This window comes from Lactuca saligna, chromosome 2 (assembly GCF_052625555.1).
Source record: "Lactuca saligna cultivar CGN05327 chromosome 2, ASM5262555v1, whole genome shotgun sequence".
Classification (NCBI taxonomy): Eukaryota; Viridiplantae; Streptophyta; class Magnoliopsida; order Asterales; family Asteraceae; genus Lactuca; species Lactuca saligna.
In genome coordinates this window covers 174,865,896-174,892,063 of record NC_136418.1, presented here as the reverse complement: position 1 = coordinate 174,892,063, position 26,168 = coordinate 174,865,896, and the positions used below count along the sequence as shown (strand labels likewise).

The 26,168-nt window shown below is 35.6% G+C and overlaps 2 protein-coding genes across 3 annotated transcripts; one reads left to right on the top strand and one right to left on the bottom strand.

Moving 5' to 3' along the window:
• Nucleotides 1-786: 786 nt before the first annotated feature.
• On the bottom strand, nt 787-3,850 carry LOC145032890 (rop guanine nucleotide exchange factor 7-like). The gene is made up of 7 exons (XM_078981848.1): nt 3,260-3,850; nt 2,840-2,956; nt 2,594-2,748; nt 2,414-2,488; nt 2,046-2,315; nt 1,641-1,970; nt 787-1,552 (listed from the first exon to the last, which is right to left on the bottom strand). Exons 1-7 carry the CDS (start codon nt 3,501-3,503, stop codon nt 1,073-1,075), a joined length of 1,671 nt encoding a protein of 556 aa, XP_078837974.1. The 5' UTR covers nt 3,504-3,850; the 3' UTR covers nt 787-1,072.
• A 14,812-nt stretch (nt 3,851-18,662) lies between these two features.
• Nucleotides 18,663-21,091, top strand: LOC145032886 (guanylyl cyclase 1-like). Of its 2 annotated transcripts, none has more exons than XM_078981844.1 (10): nt 18,663-18,822; nt 19,214-19,438; nt 19,542-19,666; nt 19,754-19,865; nt 19,978-20,052; nt 20,118-20,206; nt 20,288-20,349; nt 20,430-20,502; nt 20,620-20,695; nt 20,804-21,091. In XM_078981844.1, exons 2-10 carry the CDS (start codon nt 19,274-19,276, stop codon nt 20,828-20,830), a joined length of 804 nt encoding a protein of 267 aa, XP_078837970.1. In that variant the 5' UTR covers nt 18,663-18,822; nt 19,214-19,273; the 3' UTR covers nt 20,831-21,091. The 2 variants fall into 2 exon arrangements, with proteins under 2 accessions (XP_078837970.1, XP_078837971.1); XM_078981845.1 differs by having other exon boundaries at nt 18,674-18,822; nt 19,252-19,438.
• Nucleotides 21,092-26,168: the final 5,077 nt, after the last annotated feature.

Below are 26,168 nucleotides of genomic sequence, written 5' to 3'. Positions count from 1 at the left end.
GCCTGTTCAGGATGAAGAAAACCATCGCTTCAAGTGTTTATTGTTCTTCCCTTCCTTGAATTTGTCTCAATTTCGTTTTTTTACAAGTTACTCTCTTTCTCTATCCCCCAATTTTCTTTTTCTTTCTCTTTGACCTCTCAATCGATCACTGAAGTTTCTTTTATTCTTCACCATCGCCACACACATGCACACAAGGGGAAGGGGTGTGTGTGTCCTGTCAAAATTATTGTGTGACCACACCAGGAAACGATGATATACCCTGAGGAAACAAATAATACTCTCATTTAAGCCTTGACTTGTCAACATCTAGAGTATTATAATAAATAAATTTTTTTTTTCTCCTTTTTTCTTTAATTAAACTAAGTACAGATTCATTTTTCAATTTCCTATACAAGTCTAAAAATACAAGTTTCTTATGTAATTCTTAAAATCCTCAAAATTTTTATCTTATCTAAAATACAAAATCTAAGGATTTCCTTTTCACTTGAATAATATTTAGGCTTTTCATTCTTTTTGACCTAACACAATGGGCGGGACTTTAATTTGAGCCCAATATCTCTTTCTTCATTTATTTAATACTTTTTATAAAAGTCCAATTCAAGTTCCTGAAACCTTTTACATATTTGATCATATTTTTTTCTACATAAATAGCAAGGCAAATGATTCGATAAGCATATAAGTATATTGTATGGAAAATCAGACACATTGTTTGCTTTCCACACTTTTGACCGTTGTAATATCCTGGTTAGGTTAAGTTTAAACCCGTCACACATTGTTGGACTATGCTTATACTTAAATGGATATTATTATTGCATATGATGCCATATATCCCAGATGTGGAGAGTACTCATAGGTTGTTACACTACTTAACTATGCACCGAAAAAAAAAAAAAATCAAATATAAGGTTAATGTTATGATATATATTGTACAACAAACTTGGTATCTTGCATTCAATTTTGTGATTGAAGTGCTAGCAGATGAGATGAACTAGTGATTCATTAAACTTTTAGCATCGATCATATCCCTTAAACATCCACAGCAATATTAAAAAAAAAGCTCTTCCAAATCCCTTCAACTAGTACCTCTCTGTGCCCTAGCTGGAGTCCGGTTCTCCTTTTGGATTGGTAGCTCTGCATTTCTTGTAGAAAGAGAAGCAGCTGGAGCTTCTATCAACTGACAACTATTCCTCACCCTTGATTCCCCACCAGCAAGATAGCTCGTTAAAGCTCGTCTGACCCCACAACCACGGCTAGGAGGCTTGTTGCCATTGTTGGTCAAGAAAGGAGTTCTGTCTCCTCTTCCAGGGCTCACTAGCGGTGGTCCGGGTGAGAATTTCGGTGTCCCAAAACTAGGTCTATATGGTGACCCAGTGCTGCTCACGCTCACTGAAACCCTCTTGTGACTACTTGTGCTCACTCTTGATGATGCTCGATTATCCGATTGTTTAGACAAATCATCTACGTATAACAGATCGTCTATACGCGCCACTATGTTGTATGCTAAGCTCTCCAAAACCCTAGAGTAGCTCTCCAGAATCGATTTTCCTACATCCTGAAATCAACCATGAAATCATAGAATCCCAATCTAAAGATTTCTGAAATGGAAACAACAATCTCGAAGTAAGTAAATTAGTAAGTACCTTGTTACATTGAATCTTGGTGGTGTCTAGTGAGGTTTGAGTTAGACCAGGAAAGCGGTGTTTCAAGGAGATCAAGAGGCTTTCTGCTCTTTCGGCGAGTAAATCCCGCTGTTTATTTCCATCGACCATTAAATCCTTCACCATATCCCATGATGTTTTAGCAGGTAAGGGTTTTTTACGCCATATATACATTGCTGCTTCCACGCGGTTTGCAATTTCTAGAACACCATGTTCAGATGAAAGATCAAGGCAATCTAGCAAGCATTCTGATGAGAATTGCTCCGATGTTATATACTGATACATCACATCTCCTAGACAAGCTCTTCCATTCTAGAAACAACAACGTGTCGTGCGTGTTAGAATTTGTAGTTGAGAAACTACGGATCTTAATTTTGTTTTGTATACCTTTGGAAGGGATTCCAGGTATGATTCCGGAACTTCCATTTCAGATAAAGAAACACTGTTGATTGACATGGCAGCTTTTAGAATCTGATTAGCGGATTCACGTTTATAGTTTAATCGTTTTCGTGTAGCTTCTTGAAGACCATTAGCAGGGACACGTGGCACTGGTAGCCACCACTTGTCTTCTTGCCGCTTACTGAAAGAGGGTTCTGGTGTCGTGATCCCCTTATCAACGTACCAGAACTCCGTGCTAGTGAAACTATCTAGTATTTCCTGTCATATATGAACATAAACAGTAAAAAATCAAACAATTTAATTAAATAATCAACATTAATGACTTCTTTTCGATCATTAAATAATCAAACACTAACCAGAAGCATGTTGTCTAGTTTGCGAAGAGCTGGGAGGTTGACAAAAATATCTGATCTTGGTCTGCAACTCATGATCTAATGTAGCATGATTTTAAACATGTGTTACTAATTAATACTATTCAGGGGATTGATTTCAATTTTCAAATGTGGTTGTTAATGGCGAATGAAAAATTAAATTACCTCGTGCCTACTTCCATCTGCTAATGTTTGCCAAGAGGGTTTAAACTCAACAATGTGATCACTAACACAAAGAAGACATTCCATCTCTCTTCTCCACATTTGTTTCTTATCACAAGGCAAAGGTTCCAATCTCCATAACTGACCAAATGCAGTGGCTGCATATAAACACAACACAAACGCATTTTTAATGAATTTGACATAAAAATTAAATTAATTAAAAAAAAAAAAAAAAGCGACTATAATTACCACAAAGATTTGTGATGGCATTTGAGATGGCCAAAGCTGTGCAAACCCCTTTGCCACTTCCAGACATGTCTTCGCCGAGTAATAGTTTGCCGAATCTCTCTTTCATCATCTCCATTTCTACTCGATTTTACGAGATAAAACAGGATTTTGATATATTAAAGAAGGGATATGAAAAGAAAAGCGAATTGAGTGGAATCAATAAAGTGATAAAGCTCGAAACTTTTTTCTCAACATTTAAAATTTGAAGTTATTCCTAATTAATCCGCCCATTCGAATTCAAATAATGAGCAGAAAGACATATTCACAAATTTGAACCACGGAAGAGTCCTTTTCACGTACATATTCCTTAAATTCTCATTTCTGGTTTTCTTGCAATGGCCAGATAGAATTAATTCAAAGAAACCAGAAAGTACGACGTACCTGAAACTGTTGTACTCATTTTCTTGGTTTTGGATTCACCTTCAAAATGGGTTTTTGTTTTCAATTTGTCTTTAAAAACATCGCATTTGCTAATCACTTGAGCCTGTTTAATAGGCCAACCAAGAGGAGCAGGGGAAGAACAAGATTCTTTAGAAGTGACTGAATGGATCGAACTCGAACTTGTTGCGATGCTATCGAACGAATCAAATTCGTCCTTTTTTACACTGCTATCAACTCTTTCCATCTGAAGCTTCTCGAAACCCCAAATTGTCAGATTTTTTTGTTCTTCTACCTTTTCCACCTTGAAGATAATAATCCAGACGACGCTTTTAGTACTCTGTTTCTTCTTTCATGCTATGGCAACTATCCGATAATCCGAATGTGAGATAAATAACCTATGTGGATTACTGTGGGATTCGATTTAACTTCCAAAATTATAAAGGAAAAGGCTAAATGTTTCTTTGAAAAAGACAGGATTCGGGAATTGAGATGTAATGAAATTTGATTTAAAGAAAGAAGAAAGCAGGCAAAAGCGTGATACGAAGGGCGCTCTGCGGTTGATTCAAAATAATGATAACGTGAAGGACAAAGGATGTAGCCGTAGGGAAGAGGAGTAGGTTGAAAAATTCAACACTAGAGACTGTTACTTTTGGTGGTTTGAATAAAGGACAAATTACTTTTCTTCTGTCCTATTTTTCTACCTCTTTTATGTCTAAAATTTAAAATTGAGTTCTTTCTTTCATGACATGAGGTCAATATAATGACAATGGATGAGTTTAGGTCTTATTTGTTTTTATAATAGTTGTTTTAAATAATTATGTAATTTAGTTTTGCAACATTTTAAATAGCATTATCTCTTGTGTATTTATCATATGATAAAGTCGTTTTTTTTTTTTTTTTTTTTTTTATAGACCTGCGCCTATGTTGCCAAGACATTGGTACTCTAATATCGGATCCGTGATATAAATATTGGGATTCGAGAACTTTAAAATTCTTTAAAAAAAGACAAATTACTCATCAAATTTTCTATATTTCAAATTTTATGTTTATATTTTTGTTTTACAAGGCCTTTTTTATTTATTTCATTAAAATAGCATCATCCAAATGTTGGATAAGGGTGACAAATCAGATCATCATGTCGTGTTTTTGTCTAATACGATTAGAGATGACAAAAAATGACACGACATGAAACCGGACACGAAATAAACGAGTTTTGGCAAAATATTTGAATCTGTTTAAATAAATGGATTGACACGACACGACACGAAATTTAAACGGGTAATGTTAGAGTTGAGAATTTCAACTCGAAAATGATCCGTTTATTTATATACAAGTTTTTTGAATTATTTAAATAAACTAGAAAGATACAAAACCAAAACCATAAGTAAAAGAAATTTTTTGAATTGAATCGTTTTGTAACGTTGAAATGACTTGGTCGTCAAGATCAAGACTTCACTTTCAATTTTTCAATTCTCTCATAAACTACACAATCCCTTTGACCACTCTCTTATCTTCATAACCTTATCTCCACCTCCCCAACTCCCACTCTTTCAATTTTGTCATCTGAACTTGATATGACTTCAATTATTCCGCCTCCAAACTATTAATTTGTAACAGCCCGGAATTTCAGGTATTACTTTAAATTATCTTGGGGAATATTTAGGGGGGACTCGGCGAGTTGATGCCTGACTCGCCGAGTAGGACCACGGTCTTAGTCACAGATTCGCGACTGGACTCGACGAGTCCATTAGGGACTCGGCGAGTCGACGCTGTTCAGCTGAAACCCTAGCCGTTTTGATTCTGGATCGTATATAATGCCTTTAGGGCCGTCATGTCTCGTCTTTTGGCCGATTGAAGATAACCAAAAAGTCTGTGGGCATCTGGAACAAGGGTGAAGGCTAGTGGAAGCTTGAAGAGGTTGTTAGGCAAGGAGAAGCAAGGTGGTGATCAAAGGAGGATCAAGGGGTCGAGCTCTGAAGGTTGGGGACGCAGGGAACACGTTTTCCAGGTAATCCTCGGATCATTTCTGTAGTTTTGGTGTTGTACACGAATCTAGGGTTTAGGAAACCCATTTAAGGATTTGATAGATTATAGTGTTGTTATAAGTGTTTAAATCCCAGTAATAGAATGTGTAAAGGTCCAGGAAGCCCCATATTTATATATTACGGAATCATGCGAATTACAGGAGGCAGTTGATTGACTGCATGGCGAGGACTCGCCGAGTCCAATGATCAGACTCGGCGAGTAGCTTGAAGATTCACTAGGACTCGCCGAGTTGTTCTTCAGACTCGGCGAGTAGCTTGAAGATCTACTGGAACTCGTCGAGTCGTTCTTTAGACTCGGCGAGTGGAGTCGGGGTGTCTAGACTCGCCGAGTTGCCTTTGCACTCGACGAGTCCGGTCAAGTTGACCGTTGACCTGTATGTAATTTAGTAGGGTCAGTTGTCTTGTTTGATAAGATCATTAATAAAGGTATGTGGTATTATAGGGAGCCTGCAGATTAGCGGATCGAGTGCGAGTGGCTCGAAGGGTTTATAGCTTGCATACTACGAGGTGAGTCTTCTCACTATACTTCACCCGGAAGGGTTTGACTGCGTGATCGGAAGGTCGTATGTGTTATATTTATGCTATGTCTAGAGAGGTAGATGCTTTATATGTGATGTATGCTTATATGTGATGTATGCTTATACGGGCCGGAAGGCGAGACTTTATGTGATAGAAAGAACGGTATGATGTATGACTTATGTGTTATGTGTGATATGTTATATGTGTTATGTTTATACCATTATGGGCCGGAAGGCAAAATACTATGGGCCGGAAGGCAATTTAATACGGGCCGGAAGGCGATATGTTATGGGCCGGAAGACGATTATGTTACGGGCCGGAAGGCAATGTTATGTGGACCGAAAGGTCCGGGCCGGAAGGCGTATGTGGGTAAGTCGTATACTGGGGAACTCACTAAGCATTTATGCTTACTAGTTGTGTTTATGTTTTTCAGGTACTAGTGATGACCGTGGGAAGGCGCCGGCGTGACACGTACACACTGCCATTGTTGAAGATCTTGAGGATTCATTATTTATATTTTTGCAATAAACTTGGAATAAACTCTTTTGTCGAATAATGACGTTTTATTTTAAATGAAAAATTTATTTGAAAATTTGAGCTGTTACATAATTTTTCCATTTTGCCTACCTAACTTCCATTCTTTCAACATTCTCAATCTTTTAACCTCAAATGACATGACATATTTTAAAGTATACCCCTAACACGAAACCCGACACAAAAATAAACAGGTTGACACGACATGACACGTTAATTAAACGGGTCGGGTTAGGGTCAATCACTTTCAAACCGTTTAGTGTTTCGACACGACATGATATGAACCCGACATGACATGACACGATTGTCACCTCTAGACACCATATGGCATGACAAAGTTTTATGCAAACAAACACAACACGGCACGATGTCATGTTTTTTTAACTACAACGAACACAAACCAATTAAAAACGACAAAAACAATACGATAAAGATAACATGATATAACAATTAGTTTATTTAATTAAAATCTAATCATACATAATACGAAAAATACGACAAACAAATGCTAAATCGTATCAATTTCGTGACGAATTTTGAACACGAATACAACACAACACACCCTTGTGTTTTTTACACTTTACAATTTACACGACACAAACAAGAATTCAAGTTTTAGTTTCGTTTCAATTTCGTTTCATTTCGTGTATTTTTGTCATATCGTGTCATCATTTGTCACCCCTAATAGTGGAGGTTTATTTTCAAGTTTTTCTAAGAGTATTGTAATGACCCAAAAATAAAGGGTAAAAAATTTACTTTTTCAATATAGTCAAACACAAGTGTTACATATTTCAAGGTATTTAAAAACATGGTTTAATTAAAACATTCATAAAAGTTACATCCCAAAATCACGTAATGCGGAAAACATGGGTGTGTGTGTTGCGATCATCCCGAGCCCTTCCATTTGAAAACCAGTGATACTTAAAACTATAAACAAAATTGTATGCACGAAGCTTAGTAAGTTCCTCAGAGCATACCTCACATAATCACATAATCCACATAACCGCATAAATCATATCAATCACGTAAGTTGTATCAATCACATAATTCATATCAATCACATATACCATATCAATCATATAAGTCCTATCAGTCACATAAACCATATCAATCACATAGGCCATATCAATCACATAAACCATGCATATAAACATATAAGGATGCCTTGTACACCTTCCGATATCTTACTCCAGCATGCTATGGGCACCCCCACATGGTCTTACACCTATGTGCTATGGGCACCCCCATGGTCTTACTTGGAATGCCATGGGCACCCCGACATGGTCTTATAACCAAGTGCCATGGGCACTCCAATGGTCTTTACTTGGAATGTCATGGGCACCCCCACATGGTCTTATAACCAAATGTCATTGACACCCCCATGGTCTTTACATGGAATGCCATGGGCACTCCTATAAGGTCTTACAACCAAGTGTCATGGACACTCCCATGGTCTTTCATGCAATATCACAGAAACAGCTCGCACACCACATAATTTATAACCAACTAGTATACTACATATCACTACATCAACTAGTGTACCACATATCACAAAATGGGTAGGCATTAGTGCCTTCGACCCATTGGTATGGTAAGGAGACTCACCTCACACTACCGAAGTCTCGCAGATAAAACTCTAGCTACTGGATGACAGATTTTCGAACTGTCAACATCAAAAGGCTACTTTACCCCCAACCTAACTTGATCCAAGCCCAAGGCCCAAATACACACTCTGAAGGCCCCAAAAACCAACCAATGAACCAAGGCCCAATATATGGCCCACTTTTCCAAATTGGGCCCAAACCACTACATGGTCTTACCTAAAGGCCCAACCATTTATTCTAGTCCAAACAATTTGGCATTTCGATGGTCCAATATCTCATAATCATCAAGTCCCAATTATGGCCCACTTATGGCCCAATTTTCTAAATTGGACCCAACTCCTCACATGGGTCTTACCCTAAAGTCCATCCAAATGTTCTAGTCCATATACTTGTTCTTGGATGGCCCATCAATAACCCAATCACCAAAGTCTAATAGAAAGGCCCAACTTAAAACCAACCAATGAACCAAGGCCCAATATATGGCCCACTTTTCCAAATTGGGCCCAAACCACTACATGGTCTTACCTAAAGGCCCAACCATTTATTCTAGTCCAAACAATTTGGCATTTCGATGGTCCAATATCTCATAATCATCAAGTCCCAATTATGGCCCACTTATGGCCCAATTTTCTAAATTGGACCCAACTCCTCACATGGGTCTTACCCTAAAGTCCATCCAAATGTTCTAGTCCATATACTTGTTCTTGGATGGCCCATCAATAACCCAATCACCAAAGTCTAATAGAAAGGCCCAACTTAAAACCCTCACAAAGTTAGGGTTTTCATATAAAATGACGATTAGGGTTATGTAGCGCCCCATTCCCGGTATGTATTTAAATAAGTTTATTCCTTTGTGAGGAACTCGACTAGTCCGTTGCCCGACTCATCGAGTAGAGGCGGGATGAGCACGCGTATTTAGCCGGTTACTTGGCGAGTCCACACGCTGGACTCGACGAGTTTGCCTGTTTGGAGGAAACCCTAATTTTAGGGTTTTGCACCTATTTAAACCCTCTTATGTGCCCAAACTCGTATCTTTCACCTCCAGAGCATCAATTAACAAACCCTATCCGTTTTTTTAGTGAGTGTGTGTGTGTATGTGTGTGTGTTTATTGCTTGTGAAGGAATCTTTGGAGTAAGAAGGAGAAGGAGAAAGTTGAAGAGTTCAAGGAAGAGGAAGTAGATCCAGAATACACACTCTATTGGTCATCTTTTCTGGTATTAAATTATATACCTTTCTTATTGATCATATAGATCTATGTTGTCCCTAATTTGTGGTTTCTAAGCCCAAAACCCCAAACCCCTTATGATTAGGCCTTGTGGTCGGGTTATACCTCAGATCTGGACACTCATGGCATGCTAGAAGTATAAAGTTTTGGTTGTAGTTGTGATTAAAGTCCCCATTGAGCCTAAAACCTCATTAAGAGCTTATTTTGGTCATATGAAGCCTTTAAAGCCATGCATGCACGTAAAATTAGCAACTTTACGTGAAAAACATTCCCTAGAAGTTTAGATCCATGATTTGTAGCAGCTGCATGGCTCAGATCGGACCTATATGGAAAAAGGACTGAATGAACTCGGCGAGTCCTCAGGGCGGCTCGACGAGTTATATGAAGTTAGCAGTCGACGAGTTGTATGAGCAACTCGGCGAGTCCGATGAAGTTTGCCTTAGAACTCGACGAGTTGTATGAGCAACTCGGCGAGTCGGATGAGTTTTCCCGAGTAAAGTTGTGTTTGAGTAGGATGGCTTCATTCCTTCGTAGTTACACGTAAAGTTGGCAACTTTACGTATTCAGATGGTTCCAAGATTTCAGATCTACGAGTTAGGAACCATAGAGCGGATTCGAATGTTATTGGAGTCTGCACGTCAGAACTCGACGAGTAGTTCCTCAGACTCGGCGAGTGCGGTCAATTGGAGGTTGGCTTTGACCAGGAGGTTGACTTTGACTAGGGGTAAAATAGTCATTTTACCCTCAGTACAGTTATCAATAATTGATTGAATGTATTTATGGAAATTGTAGTTGGGGAGATACCGGAGCAGCAGCAGACGGTTTCCAGAGCAGTTCATTTAGCAGCCAATGTACGAGGTGAGTTTCCTTCCAGTAGGAACGGGTCTAAGGCCACAATACCGGCCCGTTTAGCTAGTAGTAGTTTCCGGACTTCGGTCCGATGTAGTTTTTAGTATGTTTGATGCCTTCGTGGCTCAGACAGGATTTATGTTTTCCGGGCTATGGCCCGATGCAATATGCAGTTTATGTGTTCATGCTAGTTGATATGTTTATGCCATGCCATGTTATGCTCAGACAGTTTCCGGACTTCAGTCCGATGCAATTAGTTCCGGACTTCGGTCCGATGCAAGGGACAAGATCCCAATCAGTTCCGGACTTTGGTCTGATGCAGTTTCCGAACTTCGGTCCGATGCAGAGGGCAAGGCCATGGTTAGTTTCTGGACTCCGCTCCGATGCAGTTTTCGGACTTCGGTCCGATGCAGTGGGCAAGGCCCAGTATGTGTTTATATGTTATTGTATGGTATGTGGTAGCTTGGGGGAGCTCACTAAGCTTTGTGCATACAATTTCAGTTTTAGTTTCAGGTACTTCTGCAAGTAAAGGGAAGAGCTCGGGTTGATGGCATCGCACACACCACAACTTCAGTTTGTCCTGGGAGTTGTTTTAACCTTTCATAGATGTGATTTGATACAGTCTTGATACAGTTTCCTCGTGATACTTTGCTATGGTTTTGAGATATTAACGTACAAGTTTTATTTTATGATATTAACATGATGTTTTTAGTAATTATTAAACAAAAATTTTTGGGTTGTATTTTGGGATGTTACAGGTTAAGTGTTCCTACTTAATCCATTAAGGAATTAATCCATTAAGTCCATTACTCCACTAGAACAGACTTATAATGTGGTCAGGCGTAATTCGAAATTCCAATTTCAACGGTCCAACACGGGTCCCGACAAATCCAAAACTTATATTCCCAAAATTAGGGTTTTCTAAACCCTAATTAGGGTTTCCAACCAAATCACAAACCAATTAATCCAATAAATTAGTTTTTTACATTAATTAAAGTCTAACAAGTCGGGTACCACCCACTACCACCTCGGGCAATGGTGGTTGGCGGTGGTGGTTATGGTCTTAGGCCCAAACAACACCAAAATCACTCCAAACATCAATCCAAATACACCCAAAAGCACACAGCCACCAGAGATGGTGGCTAACAGTGGCGGAACGGCGACAGAAGGTGGCGGCCACCAACTTACGGTGGTGGTGATGAGTTTCCTTTAGTTTCTTGGCCAAGAGAAATCCTTACAGCATTAAACTCGTGAAATACTTTCATACACACCAAATCACACACACACAGCCACCTCCTCACGGTGGCTGGTGGCGACAGAAGAAGACGATGCGGCAGCAGCCACCATGGTTGGCGGCCATGGTGGTTTCTTATGAACTCCGACTAATAAAAAATACACACACATCCCGACTGACAACCACATCACACATACCTTCAAGAATCCATAGAAACACACACCAAACACAGACGCCCTCGAGGCAGCAGGCTGCGGTTGGAGAAAGTTGACAGAACGGACCAGCCGTAAGGCGGAGACGGCGATAGCGAGCCACAACGGCAGCAACAACGAGGATGAATTAGGGGGGGGGGGGTCGTGCCATCGATGATGAGGGAAATGGTGGCTACAGAACACGTTCAACAGATCTCCCACGACCACAGTCGGCTCGTAACACTTGCATTCGCCGGCCTTGAGAACAACAACGATGAAACTCGGCAGTCCTTGCGTGACTAGGGGAGCGATGACGTCTGAACCAGGGGGCTTAAGGGTGTCGGCTGGACGATAGCGATTATGGTTAGGGTTTGCTTCATGCTCCTTACATATAGGAGGAAAGGGTAGTAACGGCTTAAACCCGCCTTCATCACAAACTTCATTTCGCTTTTTACAATAATGGTCCCTGACTCCACAAACCCTTTTCAATTTAACTCCCACATTTTATCAAACACCCCCTAGGTTCAGAATTTCTTTGCAAAACTACCCCGAAAGTCATACTTTAACCCCCAATATAAAAAATTATGCACATATAACTCCTCGAAGTCAACACCTTGCTAAATTATTATTACTTTTGGCTAAATTAATATAAAGTAATAATAAAAATATTACATCTTGGGGTTTTAGAGTTTATTGTAAGTCCCCAATCTGCTTGTGTATCAATCAGATCCGTTTGATGGTGCAGAATCCCAATCAAATGGATGATATCAAATCAAATAAAAAAGAAGGATAAGAAGATGATGATGAATCTCAATGTATTAATGAATAGAATGACGATCCTTTACATAAGATTCACACACACTAACACACACTTATTCTTATCTCTTGTTTCTCTCTCTAGAACACCTAAGAAAACACACACATAAGCTCCTCTATTCTTTTGTTCATCACTCTACTCCTCACCCCCTTACACCTATATTTATACATGATAAACATGGGCTTGGTGAACATGGGCCGAAAATGGGTTTACGGTCGTAAATGGGTTTACGACCGTAAACCTGTTTACGGCCGTAAACAAACCATCTGACCATAAATTCATAAACATTACATAAAAATACAACTTCCTAGAAAGCAAAGTATAAACCATATTTTTGACCCAACAATCTCTCCTTGATTTATAACTTTCTTTTCTAAATTGACCCAACAAGCTCCCCCTAAAAAGTAGCTGGCTTTTCTTGTCAATCTTCATCGAGAGCTTGGCTTCAGCATTAATCTTCAAATTTTTCACGACTTCAAGATGAACTTGATGAATCTTCAATGAATGACTTCTTCTTAAGCAGTTGGGCTTTTCTTTAGAATTTGACATTGAACGCACATTGGGTGAGGAGACTTCTTGTACTGATTCTTGAAAGATAACGCTTTCAATTTGAGAATCTTCAGAGAGAACATTAGAGAGAATAAATATTCTTGATCACTTCAGCAAGTTTAAGATGGCAGCAGACTGATTGAGGAGGCTTCAATGCAATCCGTCAAATAATCTTCAATTTTAGCTTCGCCTTGCTTCTGGGGTTGAAGGATTGAATGTCGAAAGAATAATCTTCATTTCTTGCTCCTTCGAATGAGAATTCTTCGATGCTCATGGATGAAGCCTTGGGTTTTTGATTTTTTTTATTTATCTGATACCAATTGTAAGTCCCCAACCTGCTTGTGTATCAATCAGATCCGTTTGATGGTGCGAAATCCCAATCAAACGGATGATGTCAGATCAAATAGAAGAGAAGGAGAAGAAGAAAATGATGAATCTCAATGTATTAATGAATAGAATGATGATCCTTTACATGAGATTCACACACTTGTTCTTCTATCTTGTTTCTATGTCTAGAACACCTTAGAAAACACACACATAAGCTCCTCTATTCTTCTGTTCATCACTCTACTCCTCACCCCTTACACCTATATTTATACATGAGAAACATGATCTTGGTGAACATGGGCCGAAAATGGGTTTACGACCATAAACAAACCATCTGACCGTAAATTCATAAACATTACATAAAAATACAATTTCCTAGAAAAGCAAAGTATAAACCATATTTTTAACCCAACATTTAGCCGACACAATTTAAACGAGAATCGAAGATCACGTTAATAAGAGCTCAACGATATAAAGACAGACGAAAACAAACGCCAAATGACAAAGTTATGAAATTTTAACGGACTGTAACTGTCTAAGCCTATTAGAATATAATTTTAAAAATAAAGTCAAAATTAGCCGACAGATTCTAAAAAGAAGTTGTAGATCTTGTCAATACCTACGCGTGGATATAAACAACATAAAAAATGGAGATCTTATGCGAAAGTTACGATTCTTTTAAAATTGGTTGTTTTACCTGCGTCCGGTACCACGTGTCAGCACCAGGAGAAGCCTTGGTGCCTACGCAAGCTCACGATGTGAGAGGCCCTCAGATAGCCTATAAATAGGGGTGTAAATCACCTTATTTCCTCACACAAAAACCATTCAGTCTCTCTCAAATCCCCCCTTAGCCCCTCCCCTTCCCTAGCACTTCCCAAGTGTTAGAGGCGAAGCCTGGAGCACCAAAAGGCTCCGAGAAGAAGAGCCTTTGGCTCAAAAATTCTACCCTTGCAGAGCCCGACTCCTAGCTGACCCCCCTTGTAAGTGAGTTATGCTTACCCTACTTTAAGTATAACGTATGTTTGAGTTCATTATCGTTATTATGAACCTATAAACAATACATGTGCTAAGTATTATATATTATACAAAATGTTATTATAATACCTTTTAACTGCTCATGGTATGTGGAATTTGGTTTTAAGGGCCGCACAGCTTAAATGCTAAAATGTGCCCTCCGGTGTTTCATTTCTGGCCATTGTTTGTACATAGTAGTTGAAAAATATTGTTTAACGCTTATATAATACAAGAAAAACAATATTGTTCGTAGACCTTGATTTAGTGATAAATCTAGACTAATAATGAGTCGCAATAAATATTAGACTAAAATCTAGTTATAATGATACTATGTTTCGTCAAAGGAAAATAAAATTGTTAGAAACGAAGTGCTGCCAAAATTGTGAATTGTCACTTTAACAAGTGAGTGCATAGTTACTTTCATTTTACAAATAGATATGAAGTATTTAATTTAAATTATATGCTATGTGTGCATATTATTTGTGTTCTTGATATTTTTGCTGGAGGAACAAAATATACATGTTTTATTCGATATAAACTATATATGTATTTTATACCTATAATTATGATGGGTAAAGATGGGTAGATGATATATATTATGAAATAAATGATGAGAGACATCAATGTTGAAAGCTGACCCCGTCATCTAGCAGAGTATAGATGATGACCACCGACTATCCTAGACAGTCTAGTGGAACACTAGTAGGCTCGCAACCTGTAGGTGTTTGTGAATGATGTGTTCACCGGTGTACTTCATCCCCCTCATGGTTGCCTTGCTGACATATATTTCTGAGAAATACCCTAAGCAGTATTGTCATCCCGATGATGATCCTTAGGCTAGGTCCCTTGAATCAGATGTTTTAGGGACAAAAAGTGAGGATAACGGGAACATGTAATCGGGTTGAATGATTTGATGACATTAATAAAAATAATTATTGTGGGTTGAAAATCATATGTGCTCACCAGGCTCCCAAACCTGACCCACTCAGTTTCTTGTATTACAGGCAGTGACAAAAGAGCACAGGAGTGTTGATATGATGAGATATATATGGATTATAGGCTATTAGGATAATATATGTTGTAAGGCCTTTACTATTTCTGTTTATGCTTATGTACTGTATTGACAATGACATCCAAACATTTTTTTAATATAATGAAAACCCATTCCTTCGGGAATGCTTTGATAATTTACTTATCATATTTTTGGGAACATATTCCACAACATATTTCTCCAAAAGGATACTCTGATTTTCAAATAAAGCATAAATAAATCGATCTTTTTTAGCAGAGAAAATAGGGATGTCACATTATGATCTGATGAGTCAAACACTTTTCACGCTGACCACCAACGCCAACACAAGACCTTATCAGTGTCAACGTGAAGGTAATGATATTGGTGATCTTTTGTATATTAGGTTGTTATACGTATATATATATATATATATATATATATATATATGTATATACATACTTAGATAGGTATAAATCACTTAATTAGTGGGATTTTAGTTATTGTAATCATATCTATTCAACATTAAGGTGAAACCCTAATGTATGTCTTGAAGACCGTCTTTGTGACCTTCATTCTCTTGGCAAAACATCCTTTCTTATTAAAAGCATCTCTGTGATTATTCGTGTTCTTTGTTTTTATGTTTAATCTTTTGTTAGTTAGTTTGTTATTTGTTACTCATACTTGAAGTGTATTTGATCGATACAAACCTTCAGGAATAAACATCATAGAACCTATTTTTGAAGCCTCAGGGAAATTCATGTTCTTGGTAGTGACCGTTGATTATTTCACAAAATGGATAAAAGTAGAACCAATGACATCAATAAATGATCGCAACATGATCAAATTGATGTTAAAGAATAATTTCACACATTTTGGAACCCTAAGGACACTTGTCAGTGACCATGGTTTACAGTTCGCCGAAAACCCTTCCAGACAATGGTGCGAGGAACATAACATACAACAATGATTCACCTCCATGGTCCATCCCCAAGCCAGTTGACAAACAAAGGTATCCAACAGGACTCTGGTGGCCGGAATCAAAAAGCGACTGGGCATGAAGAATGGAAATTGGGTAAACGAAATACCCACATTATTGTGGTCATATAGAACAACCCCCATGTTGGGACCCAAGAAACACCGTTAGCCTGGCATACAACACAGAAGCCGTTCTACCAAATGGGTAGAATACTTCGACAACGATCAGAACGTCGAAGAACTCTAGATCAACATCGACCTAACAGAAGAAAAGAGAACACAGTTGTGCTTCGCCAAGCAGAATACAAGGCAAACATCGAAAAATACTACAACAAGCGAGTAAAAGAACGAGCGTTCAAAGTAGGTGACCTGGTATTAAGGAAAAGCGAAGCCAACCATGAGGAACCGAAAGGCAAGCTCGGACCAACTTGGGAAAGACCTTACAAAGTCATGGAATCCCACATGAAAGGTTCATACATCCTGGAAACATTGGATGGAAGGCCCATCCCAAGAACTTGGAACATCCAGAACATACGACATTTCTGTTGTTGAAACTAACACCTAGGATATCAACTCTACCCTATAACGTCTCAAAAATATTAAGCGGAAATTTTTCTCTAAATCAATCAAAAATAATCATTCACTCAATTTGAAATCTCACCAGAGTATAAAAACACATCATATAGTCATTAATGTACAAAACAAGTCAAATAATACAAAACACTGGTGGATGAGGACATGCAGTGCAATCACGTCGAGCTCTTCCCCTTGGAACCGAAAGTACTTGAAACCATAAACATAAAACCGTAAGTATAAAACTTAGTGAGTTCCCCAAAATAATCATACCATACATTCATATCAACTCGAAACTGTACGGGTCTATTTTGGAATCTATTATGCGGGTTACCTGGTGGGTAACAGTTCCTAAAAATAAAACCGAAACGTGAACCAATCTTTGACAGTTTCTAATTTTAGGAAATGAAACCAGAACTAATGACCTCAGTTCTAGTTTTAGAACCAACGGTTCCGATGCGATTTCAATTCCGGTTTCAAAAATGGATACCCGCTATCTGTGTTCACCCCTAGGTATCAAGTAAATTTTAATGTTTGGATACATCATACCAATAATTGATAAACATTTATTGGCATAAATATTTTTTTAATATAAGTTAATTACTTCATATTTAAATAGAAAACCTAATTATTATTTACCTTTACCTTTTCTTAGAACATTCAAGTCGTTTCATCGTTGGCTACATCATCGTTGGTTTTCTTTTTTACCTTAACACCACCTAATTAGTTTTTATTAAATTTCGCTCGTTTAGGCGGTTATGAAATTCTTTGAGCATCACATTATTAATTTCTCATATAAACTGTAGGGGATTTGCTACTTTTTCTATTTTTTTGTCATTTACATAGTGTTGTTGGTTGTCATATTTATCATACAATTTTTTTAATAATTAATATAAAAAATAAATATTTCAAACATACTATTTTTTTAAACTAAAATTTCATTTAATTAGAATAATAATTAAGATTTATAAGTTAATGATTGATTTTGTATTTTCAGAAACTAGAGTAAATTACTGTAATCATCCTTAGGTTAAAATTGAACGTTTGGTCCCTAACTTTTTTTTGCACTCGGATGGTCTCTATGTTTGATTTTGTTGTGTTTTTTGTTCGTTACATACATAAAGTTAGGGACCAAACGTGCAATTTTTACTAAACCATAGGGACGGAAAACGCAACAAAATGAAACCACATGGACGATCAAAGTGAAAAAAAAGTTAAGGACCAAACATACAACTTTAATCAAACCATAGAAACGATTTCAATAATTTACTCTAGAAACTATTCATGTTTAAAAGAATTTTGGATGAAGGTACTTTTGTTAGTATGGACTTTTATGTCAAATCTAGAAAAACTTGTTGGGTCTCATTAGGACGTGCTTATTTTTATATATGTGACTTCAACTTCAAAAAAAAAAAAAAAAAAAAAAAAAAAAAAAAAAAAAAAACTAATCATTGTTTTGTGTAAATATTACGTTTGATACTTGATAAATTAATCCGAACAATTTTAATAAAATTTCGTTTTGACATGGATAAATTAACATAAGTTATTTCAAATAAACAACCCCAGACACCTTTTTATATTCAAAATGCGAATTTCACTAAAATAAATACATAAACATTTTCTAGAATTTAGTCTAACGTTCATTTTAAAAAAATGCAGTTTAATCTATAAAGAAAGTCGTGTTCTCGACTTTTACGTCCTCTCTACGACTCTACCCTTTGTTTGAAGTCAAACGTAAACCCGTAAATCTCTTACGAATAGCCCAATAACAAAACATTGGTTTGGACTTTGGTGGGATGGTCCTTTGGGCTATTTGGCCCTATTAGACCCCCCACCAACAATTTGATATGACCCGACAATATCCCCACCGGCCACCGAAGATCCGGTGGCGGATAAACCGACAGCCGTCGACGTTACGCATAATTAATTAATAGAGGTACAAATTCGACGATGTATTTTTCACAACAGACGCCAAAATTTAGGAGAAGAAAGAGAGGGGTCTCAGCCTACCTACGTAGAATTTGGTGGAAGAAAAGGTGAATCAAAGAAGAACGTCAAAGCTTTTTCAGATCCTGATCGGATTCGACCTCAAAGGTAATTGACCCTCTCGTTATCTCTTCGCTTCCATTTCCGTTTCATATTTAATCCTTAATCCTTATACTTCATAGAAGTTTATCTAGCCTTTTGAATATTAATTCGGCAATTATGTTCCTCATCCTTTGTCATCTGTAAGTCCGAAGCGTTCTCTAGAACGTTGAACTTCGTTGGTGTGAATTCGACCTTATAGTTTAAAGGCTGTTCATCTTGTTTGGGCAATTTTAGGTTTCTTTTGGTTTCGTAATTGATTTGTTCCTTTTGTGACTGTCTGTTTAAATCATAAACATGCGATTACTTGAGATTGAATCAGAATCAGATAATTAAGCATCTGCAACTCTCATGCTCTGCATATTTGTCACCTTATCACCGAAACAATCTCTTGTGTTAGGGTTCTTCCACTTCAAAATAATTCAAAGTCCATATCAGGAGTTGCAACAAACTGGTACAAATGTGGCCTCTACATATCCTTTTAAACAAGCTACTAAAAGTCGAAGGACATGATGATCATGAAGAGGTACACAATATGAGTTTTGCTGAACAATACGATTCCAAACCATCATTGAAAAATAGGAACGTCAACAAAACAGTATTGGGTCACTCGCACTTTGTTGAAGTAAGTCCATTTATCAATTGAAAACCTGTCTTCTTGAATTCAAGATATCAAGATGCATTATCATCTCTCTAAAAGGAACTTTATATTTCTGGATGCTGTTTAGGTCCCACATATAAAACAATTACGATCATGGGATTGTGGTCTTGCATGTGTTCTGATGGTTTTGAAAACACTTGGTCTCAACCATTTTGATATTCAAGATTTAGAGGATCTGTGTTGTACAACCAGGTATCTAACTATCTTCTTCTTCATAACATAAATATCCAAAATATAATCAATCTTTGAATAAACTTATCATTATTTGTACTTTTGTAGCATTTGGACAGTGGATCTGGCATATTTATTGCAAAAACTTTCCATTAGATTCTCATATTTCACAGTAACTTTAGGTGCCAATCCAGATTTTTCAGTGGAGACTTTTTACAAGGTAATTGATATTTGAAATTCGAATCCTCATTTTCCCACAACTTAATAGAGATTTTAGTTACACTTTTAGATGCTAAAATTCCTTTTTTTTTTTTTTTTTTTTTTTTTTGTAGGAGCAATTGGCTACTGATATCAAGAGAGTAGATATGTTATTTCAGAGATCAGTAGAAGAGGGAATAAAGATAGAGGTACAAGAACATATGAACATCTTGATGCTTTGTTCATGAAACTTAAAGTTTCTCCTTTTCAACAGTTCAGGTCAATTAAGGGAGAAGAAATCATCTTTTTAATCCTATCAGGAAAATATGTTGTGATTGCCTTAGTTGACCAGTGTATTTTGAGGTACACTGCTTCAAATATTTCTTTTAATTAACAATGTATTCTTTAATCGAGAAGATTTTACAATTAATTCTAATTTTATAGTAAGTCTTGGAAGGAGGATGTTCATATGCCACAGTTTTATAACGGCACTGCAGCATACACAGGTGAGAATTTACCTTTCTACCCTCACTGTTTATAGATGAAAACTGGAGAAAAATATTAAAAGATACAATGATTTTTATAGGTCATTATGTTGTGATATGTGGATATGATGCTCATAATGATGAATTTGAGATCCGAGATCCAGCCAGTTCTAGGTATGAATAACATTTTTCTTTGAACACAATCATAATGGCTTTTTGATTTTATTAAGTTTTTTTCAAAATTTTGTCTTTTCATAACTCAAATTGATGAATTGTTAAATATGTAAAAAGGAAAAGTGATAGGATCTCATCCAACTGCTTGGAAGAAGCTCGTAAATCCTATGGCACAGATGAAGATATCCTTCTGGTAATGAATTATGTATAATGCCACACATTAAACATCAAATTAAAAAGAGAAGAAAAACTTGAAAATTTTCAATTTTAAATTTGGATCTTGATTTATTCTAATGTGTAGGTATCGCTGGTAGATACAGACAATTAAAACATGAATTTGATGAATATTTTTTGGTGGATAATTGGTCTGACCATGTTTGTCATGTAGAGAGTACAATTGTTGTTTGGTGTTTGGTTTCTTGAATATTGTTGATGTATGCAATTAATTGATCATGTAGAGAGAACTTCATTTGCACATTATGAAATAAGTATGAGAGTTTGAGTATGATGTATCATGTAGGAAGATTTGGTATGATGTATCATGTAATATGGTTGATATAGTGTAAATAATAGGCTGTTTTTGTCTTCATTGCCTTGTTAATGTATTTATGGTGCCATTGAGTTTAACAAAAGGTTTCAAATAGGTCAATTTGGTATTAGTTATGTTCAACACTTCAACTTGACAAAGTGGCTTTCAAGATTGTTTTTCCTAAAATTTGGCTGTATGGAAGTTTACATGTGCATGTCCATATGTCTTGGTTAAGAATTAGATACCTAAATCACCACGAGTTGAGATTTAAGTTGAAAATGAGTTTGTCACAAAGGATGTATGAACTTAGCTTGATGTTTATGTTATTGAATTTGATGTTTACCTTATTGTACTTCAAACACAATACAATCGTTTTAGGAATACATATAAAAACAAATATAACAAAAGAAAGTCATACACATAACCAAATACATTACAACTTGCAACATTAAAATCGTAAGGATATACAATATCGGCTAAATGTAATATCATATCTAAGTATATTTGGTATAGATGTATCTTGTTACTTGCAACCAAAATATCGGCTACCTTATGCTTTTTGCAAAAGAGGCTTAGACTGCTTAGTCTTTATATTTGATAGGCATTATCTCACCCTAAAGTATATCCAAAATAAGGGTATTGTATTTTGTTGCTTTCAGCACCGAAGTGGCTAACCTAAGCTTTTTTCTTAGACGCATTTGGGGCCTTTGTAACATATGTGGAGTAAAAAAACAAGTTCCGACATGATGAACTTCCTAGATTCTTTCCCGTTAATCGGAAAGTTTTTTAGATTCCTACTTTGACTATTCCTTTCATATTTCAACTCAAGATATATAGACATATATTATGTTAATTAGGAGTACAATAATTGGAAAATTTGTCTTTTGGACTTGCACATTAAAACAGAACATATATTTAGGTTCAGAATCCAACGATTTGTTCCAAAATACAGTTCAAACTTAATGTGGGGAAACCATATGGACTAAAGGTGTTACAAAGTATGAATTGTGGACAAATAGTGCAAGAAATGAATCTTGTTGACTAAATGTGTTATGTTTATCAAACCGGCAGGAGCAAACATGTAATTTACTCTAAATTTTATAAATAAAAGAGTTAAAACTTCCAAAAGATACTCTGAAGACAGCCCAAGTACAAAGGTTAATATTTGTTTAGTTAGGGATTGTCTGGTGGTGGTAATATTTATACTATTATATCGAGGGAGAAGAAGTGGGAATGGGGGGAGTGAAACATGGGACGACACAAAGGAAGAAACATTGTCGTCAAAGTGGTGGTGTGGCCGTGTGGACAAGAGATTCCGGATGTATCCGACAGGTTTTATGCCACTAGTCTCTCTCCATTCTCATTGGTCTTATCCTCTATTCCATTATTTATTCTTTTAAGATTAAAAAAAAAAAAAAAAAATTGTATCGGTTTCAATGATTGAAAGACTTATTCATAATTATTTTGATATTAACAAATTCAATTCTTAAATGCGTATTCCTTGAAGTTTATCTTTCTTATTATATATATTTGGTCCTAATGAAAACAAAACAACTCATAAACTTCTTCTTTACATATAAATTAAAATTTAAAGATAAAAGACAAGGTGGTGCATTTAAAGATGTATTGATCATATTACAACTATGAAGCCATAATTAATTTGTTGTCCCATGATTCATGTTATAGAAAACGAATATAAATAATAGATGGCAAGTACAGGGATATTATGGGTAGATGAGAGTTGAATGCATGTGCATCAATTGTTGTTATACTTATACCTCACAACCCATTCAAAGATAATAATGATTTCTGTCCATTTAAACATTATTATTCCATCTGTGTATTGTATGATGCATGTTGAATTGGCATCCAATCTTGCATTTTTTTTTTAAAAAAAATTCTTTGTTTTTCGATAATAAGTAGACGTTACTTGACAAAATTTAGAGTAGAAGATAAAAGATGATTGTTAGGATATGATAGTTTGGGATTTTGTATTATCATTTGTTAAGGGTTATACAACAACAACAAACCCCATGTATCCCATTAGAATAGGTAGAGGAATTAGATGTCGACAGTCGTGTTTCCATGTGGAGTAAAACAATTGGATTATGTTAAATTTAAAAGTTTCATAATTCTTTAAATGTCTAGGATGTGTTACCCCTCTTTAATAATAAATATGTTCTTGCTTGCTTACACTAGATTAAAGGGTATGCAAAGTTTGGACCAAAGGTATTCAACATCAATATTTAATAATAACAATCGTTTAAAACAAAAATAACCCTTGAAGGAAACTAATGGTAAACATTTGCATAATGCTACATATCTGGCCTTCACACATAATTTTTAAACAAAATTAATCCTTTTTGAAGGAAATTAAGGGTAAGCATTCACATGTTGTCTTTTTTTGAATGGGTAGCAAATTGCATTAGCACAAAAACAAATGATTTAAACGGGAAGCTCAAGTCAAGAAACATAAGAGTTTAGAGTTGGAAACATACATCAAACAAACTAATCTAAATTATGGAACTTACATCTTGATCAAATTAAAAGAACTAATGCAAATATCATCCACCATCGATATAACAACTTGCCTTTCATTTAGATGCTATATATCGGCCCTTCACGTATATGTCTCATATAAGGAGATGCATCTAGCATCTAAGGGTAAAAATAATAACACATTTAAGATATTGTGGCAAAAGCTTGATGGGGATCCCTAAGTAGATCGTAAAGGACTTTACATCATACAAGGATATTATTGGACGAGTACTTTAAAAACAAAAGTACATTTGACCCTTGAACATGGCCCAAAACCTGTTATTGAGTTAATTTAGGGTTTACATTTCCATAAAACCATCAAGAACAATAATGTCACAAAATAGTACAGGGTATCCGATGTTGGATAAAAGACAAATTCATCTGGTTTTGCACTACCTTTTTAACAATTTTGAATTAATTGAAAAACATAATAATAGTTTTATTGTTTTCGAATTATTCATTTGGCCATTTTTACTATAAATTATGTAAAGTAGAAGGCTAGACGAGTTTTATAATTGAATGATAGGTGTCGGTGATGGTTTATTTAAAAGTATAAAGATTTATTAAAACTTATCCATGTATAAAATGCCAAATAATTGGTGGCTTTACGATGAGAGCCTATGTTGAAAAATGAAATTTCATATAGGAGGGCTGAGGATTCAAACTAGGACTCACCATTAGTATTCTGCAATTGACCTATATGGATTTTACGATGGATTGATGTGAACTGTTAAAATGATACAATTTATTATTATTTATTTAGTAATTGGTTTGAAAAAAAAAAGATGTCAAAGTTTTTACACAATAATAAGTTGGGCCAATGGTTGGTTGCATGTTTCGTGTAAATTGAGATGTAACAACCGAACCACCAAAAAGTGGTTTACATATGATATGATGATGGTCATTACTCATCACTGACATGCATGAGGGTTCACCCATCATACTCAACTACATTCTTATACAAATGATTTCTTATTAAATGTTGTGGCTAATGGTATTCGTAACGGTCAATTGCAGTATAAATGAACACATATAATTGTGACCAGCAAGTATTAACATGTAGGTACAGTGTTGAAAATTAACGACTTTTATTGAACCTAACTCTTTTCTATACTTATTTGTTTGAGAATTTGACTATATTTTAGTTTTGTTCAGATTTAAGTAACCCTTTTTTATTATATATTTATGTAACGAATTTGTTGGAAATGTTTATATATAGCTATTATTATGATCGAATATAGTAAATTATAGCCGATTATAATGGTCATATGTAAACACTTAAACAAGTTCTAAAAAAAGTTACTGAGATACGAATAAAACAAAAAGGTACTTATCATGATAATTCAATTTCTCTTACTTTTTTATTTTACATTCTAAGTTTGAATTGGTTTAAAATTTAATATAAATGGTAATATTTTTAAAATCATGCAATTTTGGTAAATATCTTTTTAAATACATTACTTTAGTAAAAAATTCAAATTTGATGGGAAAAAAAGTCATTTTATAAAATTTTATTAATTAAGATATTTTTTTAGAAAATAAAAGTATTAGAGATGGAAACCAATAATTTGAAGAAAAACATAATCTCAATGAAGTTTGCTCCATGTATTAAAATCTAAATTGATATCATTGCTTTTGTCTCACATCATCTCAATGAAGTTTGCTCCATGTAGGGGATTTGCTAGGGGTGAGCATGGTGCGGTATGAACCGAAAACCGCAACTTCGGTTTTTTGAAGTTTAGAAACCGCACAATTCGATTTTTATGTGGTTCAGTTATCGCGATTTTTTTTTCCTGTTTTTGTCGGTTTTTTATTTTATTTTATTTTTTTGTTTTTGTTTTGCCTTTTGGTTTTTTGCGGTTCAGTTTTTATGATACTACTACCTCTTTGTTTGAAATCAAATGACATAACCGCTAACATGTTTCTAATGCTTGAATATAATACAAATTAAATATAATATTTGTTCACATTTACATGAGATAATATCAATTAATATATTCATAAAAATAATACTATCATTCTTCATATTTAAATGTTAAAAAATGTCATAAATATTATTTGTTCTTATAAATATCATTAAATATATACTTGAAAATATACAATCGTCCTCTAATAAGATAAATATTTATATTTATAGAAATTGTAATTATTACAAATTCTTAGTTCTTACAAATATCAACACTTAATATATATATACATATATATATATATATATATATATATATATATATATATATATATATATATATATATATATATATGCAGTGTGGTTCGGTTTTTTGCAAGATTAAAACCGCACCGCACCGTCAGTTTTTATTTTGGTTTCAATTTTTCGGTTTCGATTTATACGGTTTTTTCGGTTTGCGGTTCGGTTTTTGCTCACCCCTATCTCATACCTCCTCTCTCAGCTCCACCTGACGACAACACCAATATCCTCAAGATTGTTGGAGGTGAACATTGATCGCTGAATGGTGATGGTGTAGATGATGAATAGTGTTGGTAAGGGACCAATCATGAAAGATATTAAAACTATAGGAATCATTTATGTAAATTAGTATAGCTAAGGTTGTGTTAAAAACTAACAAAAATGATTTAGTAG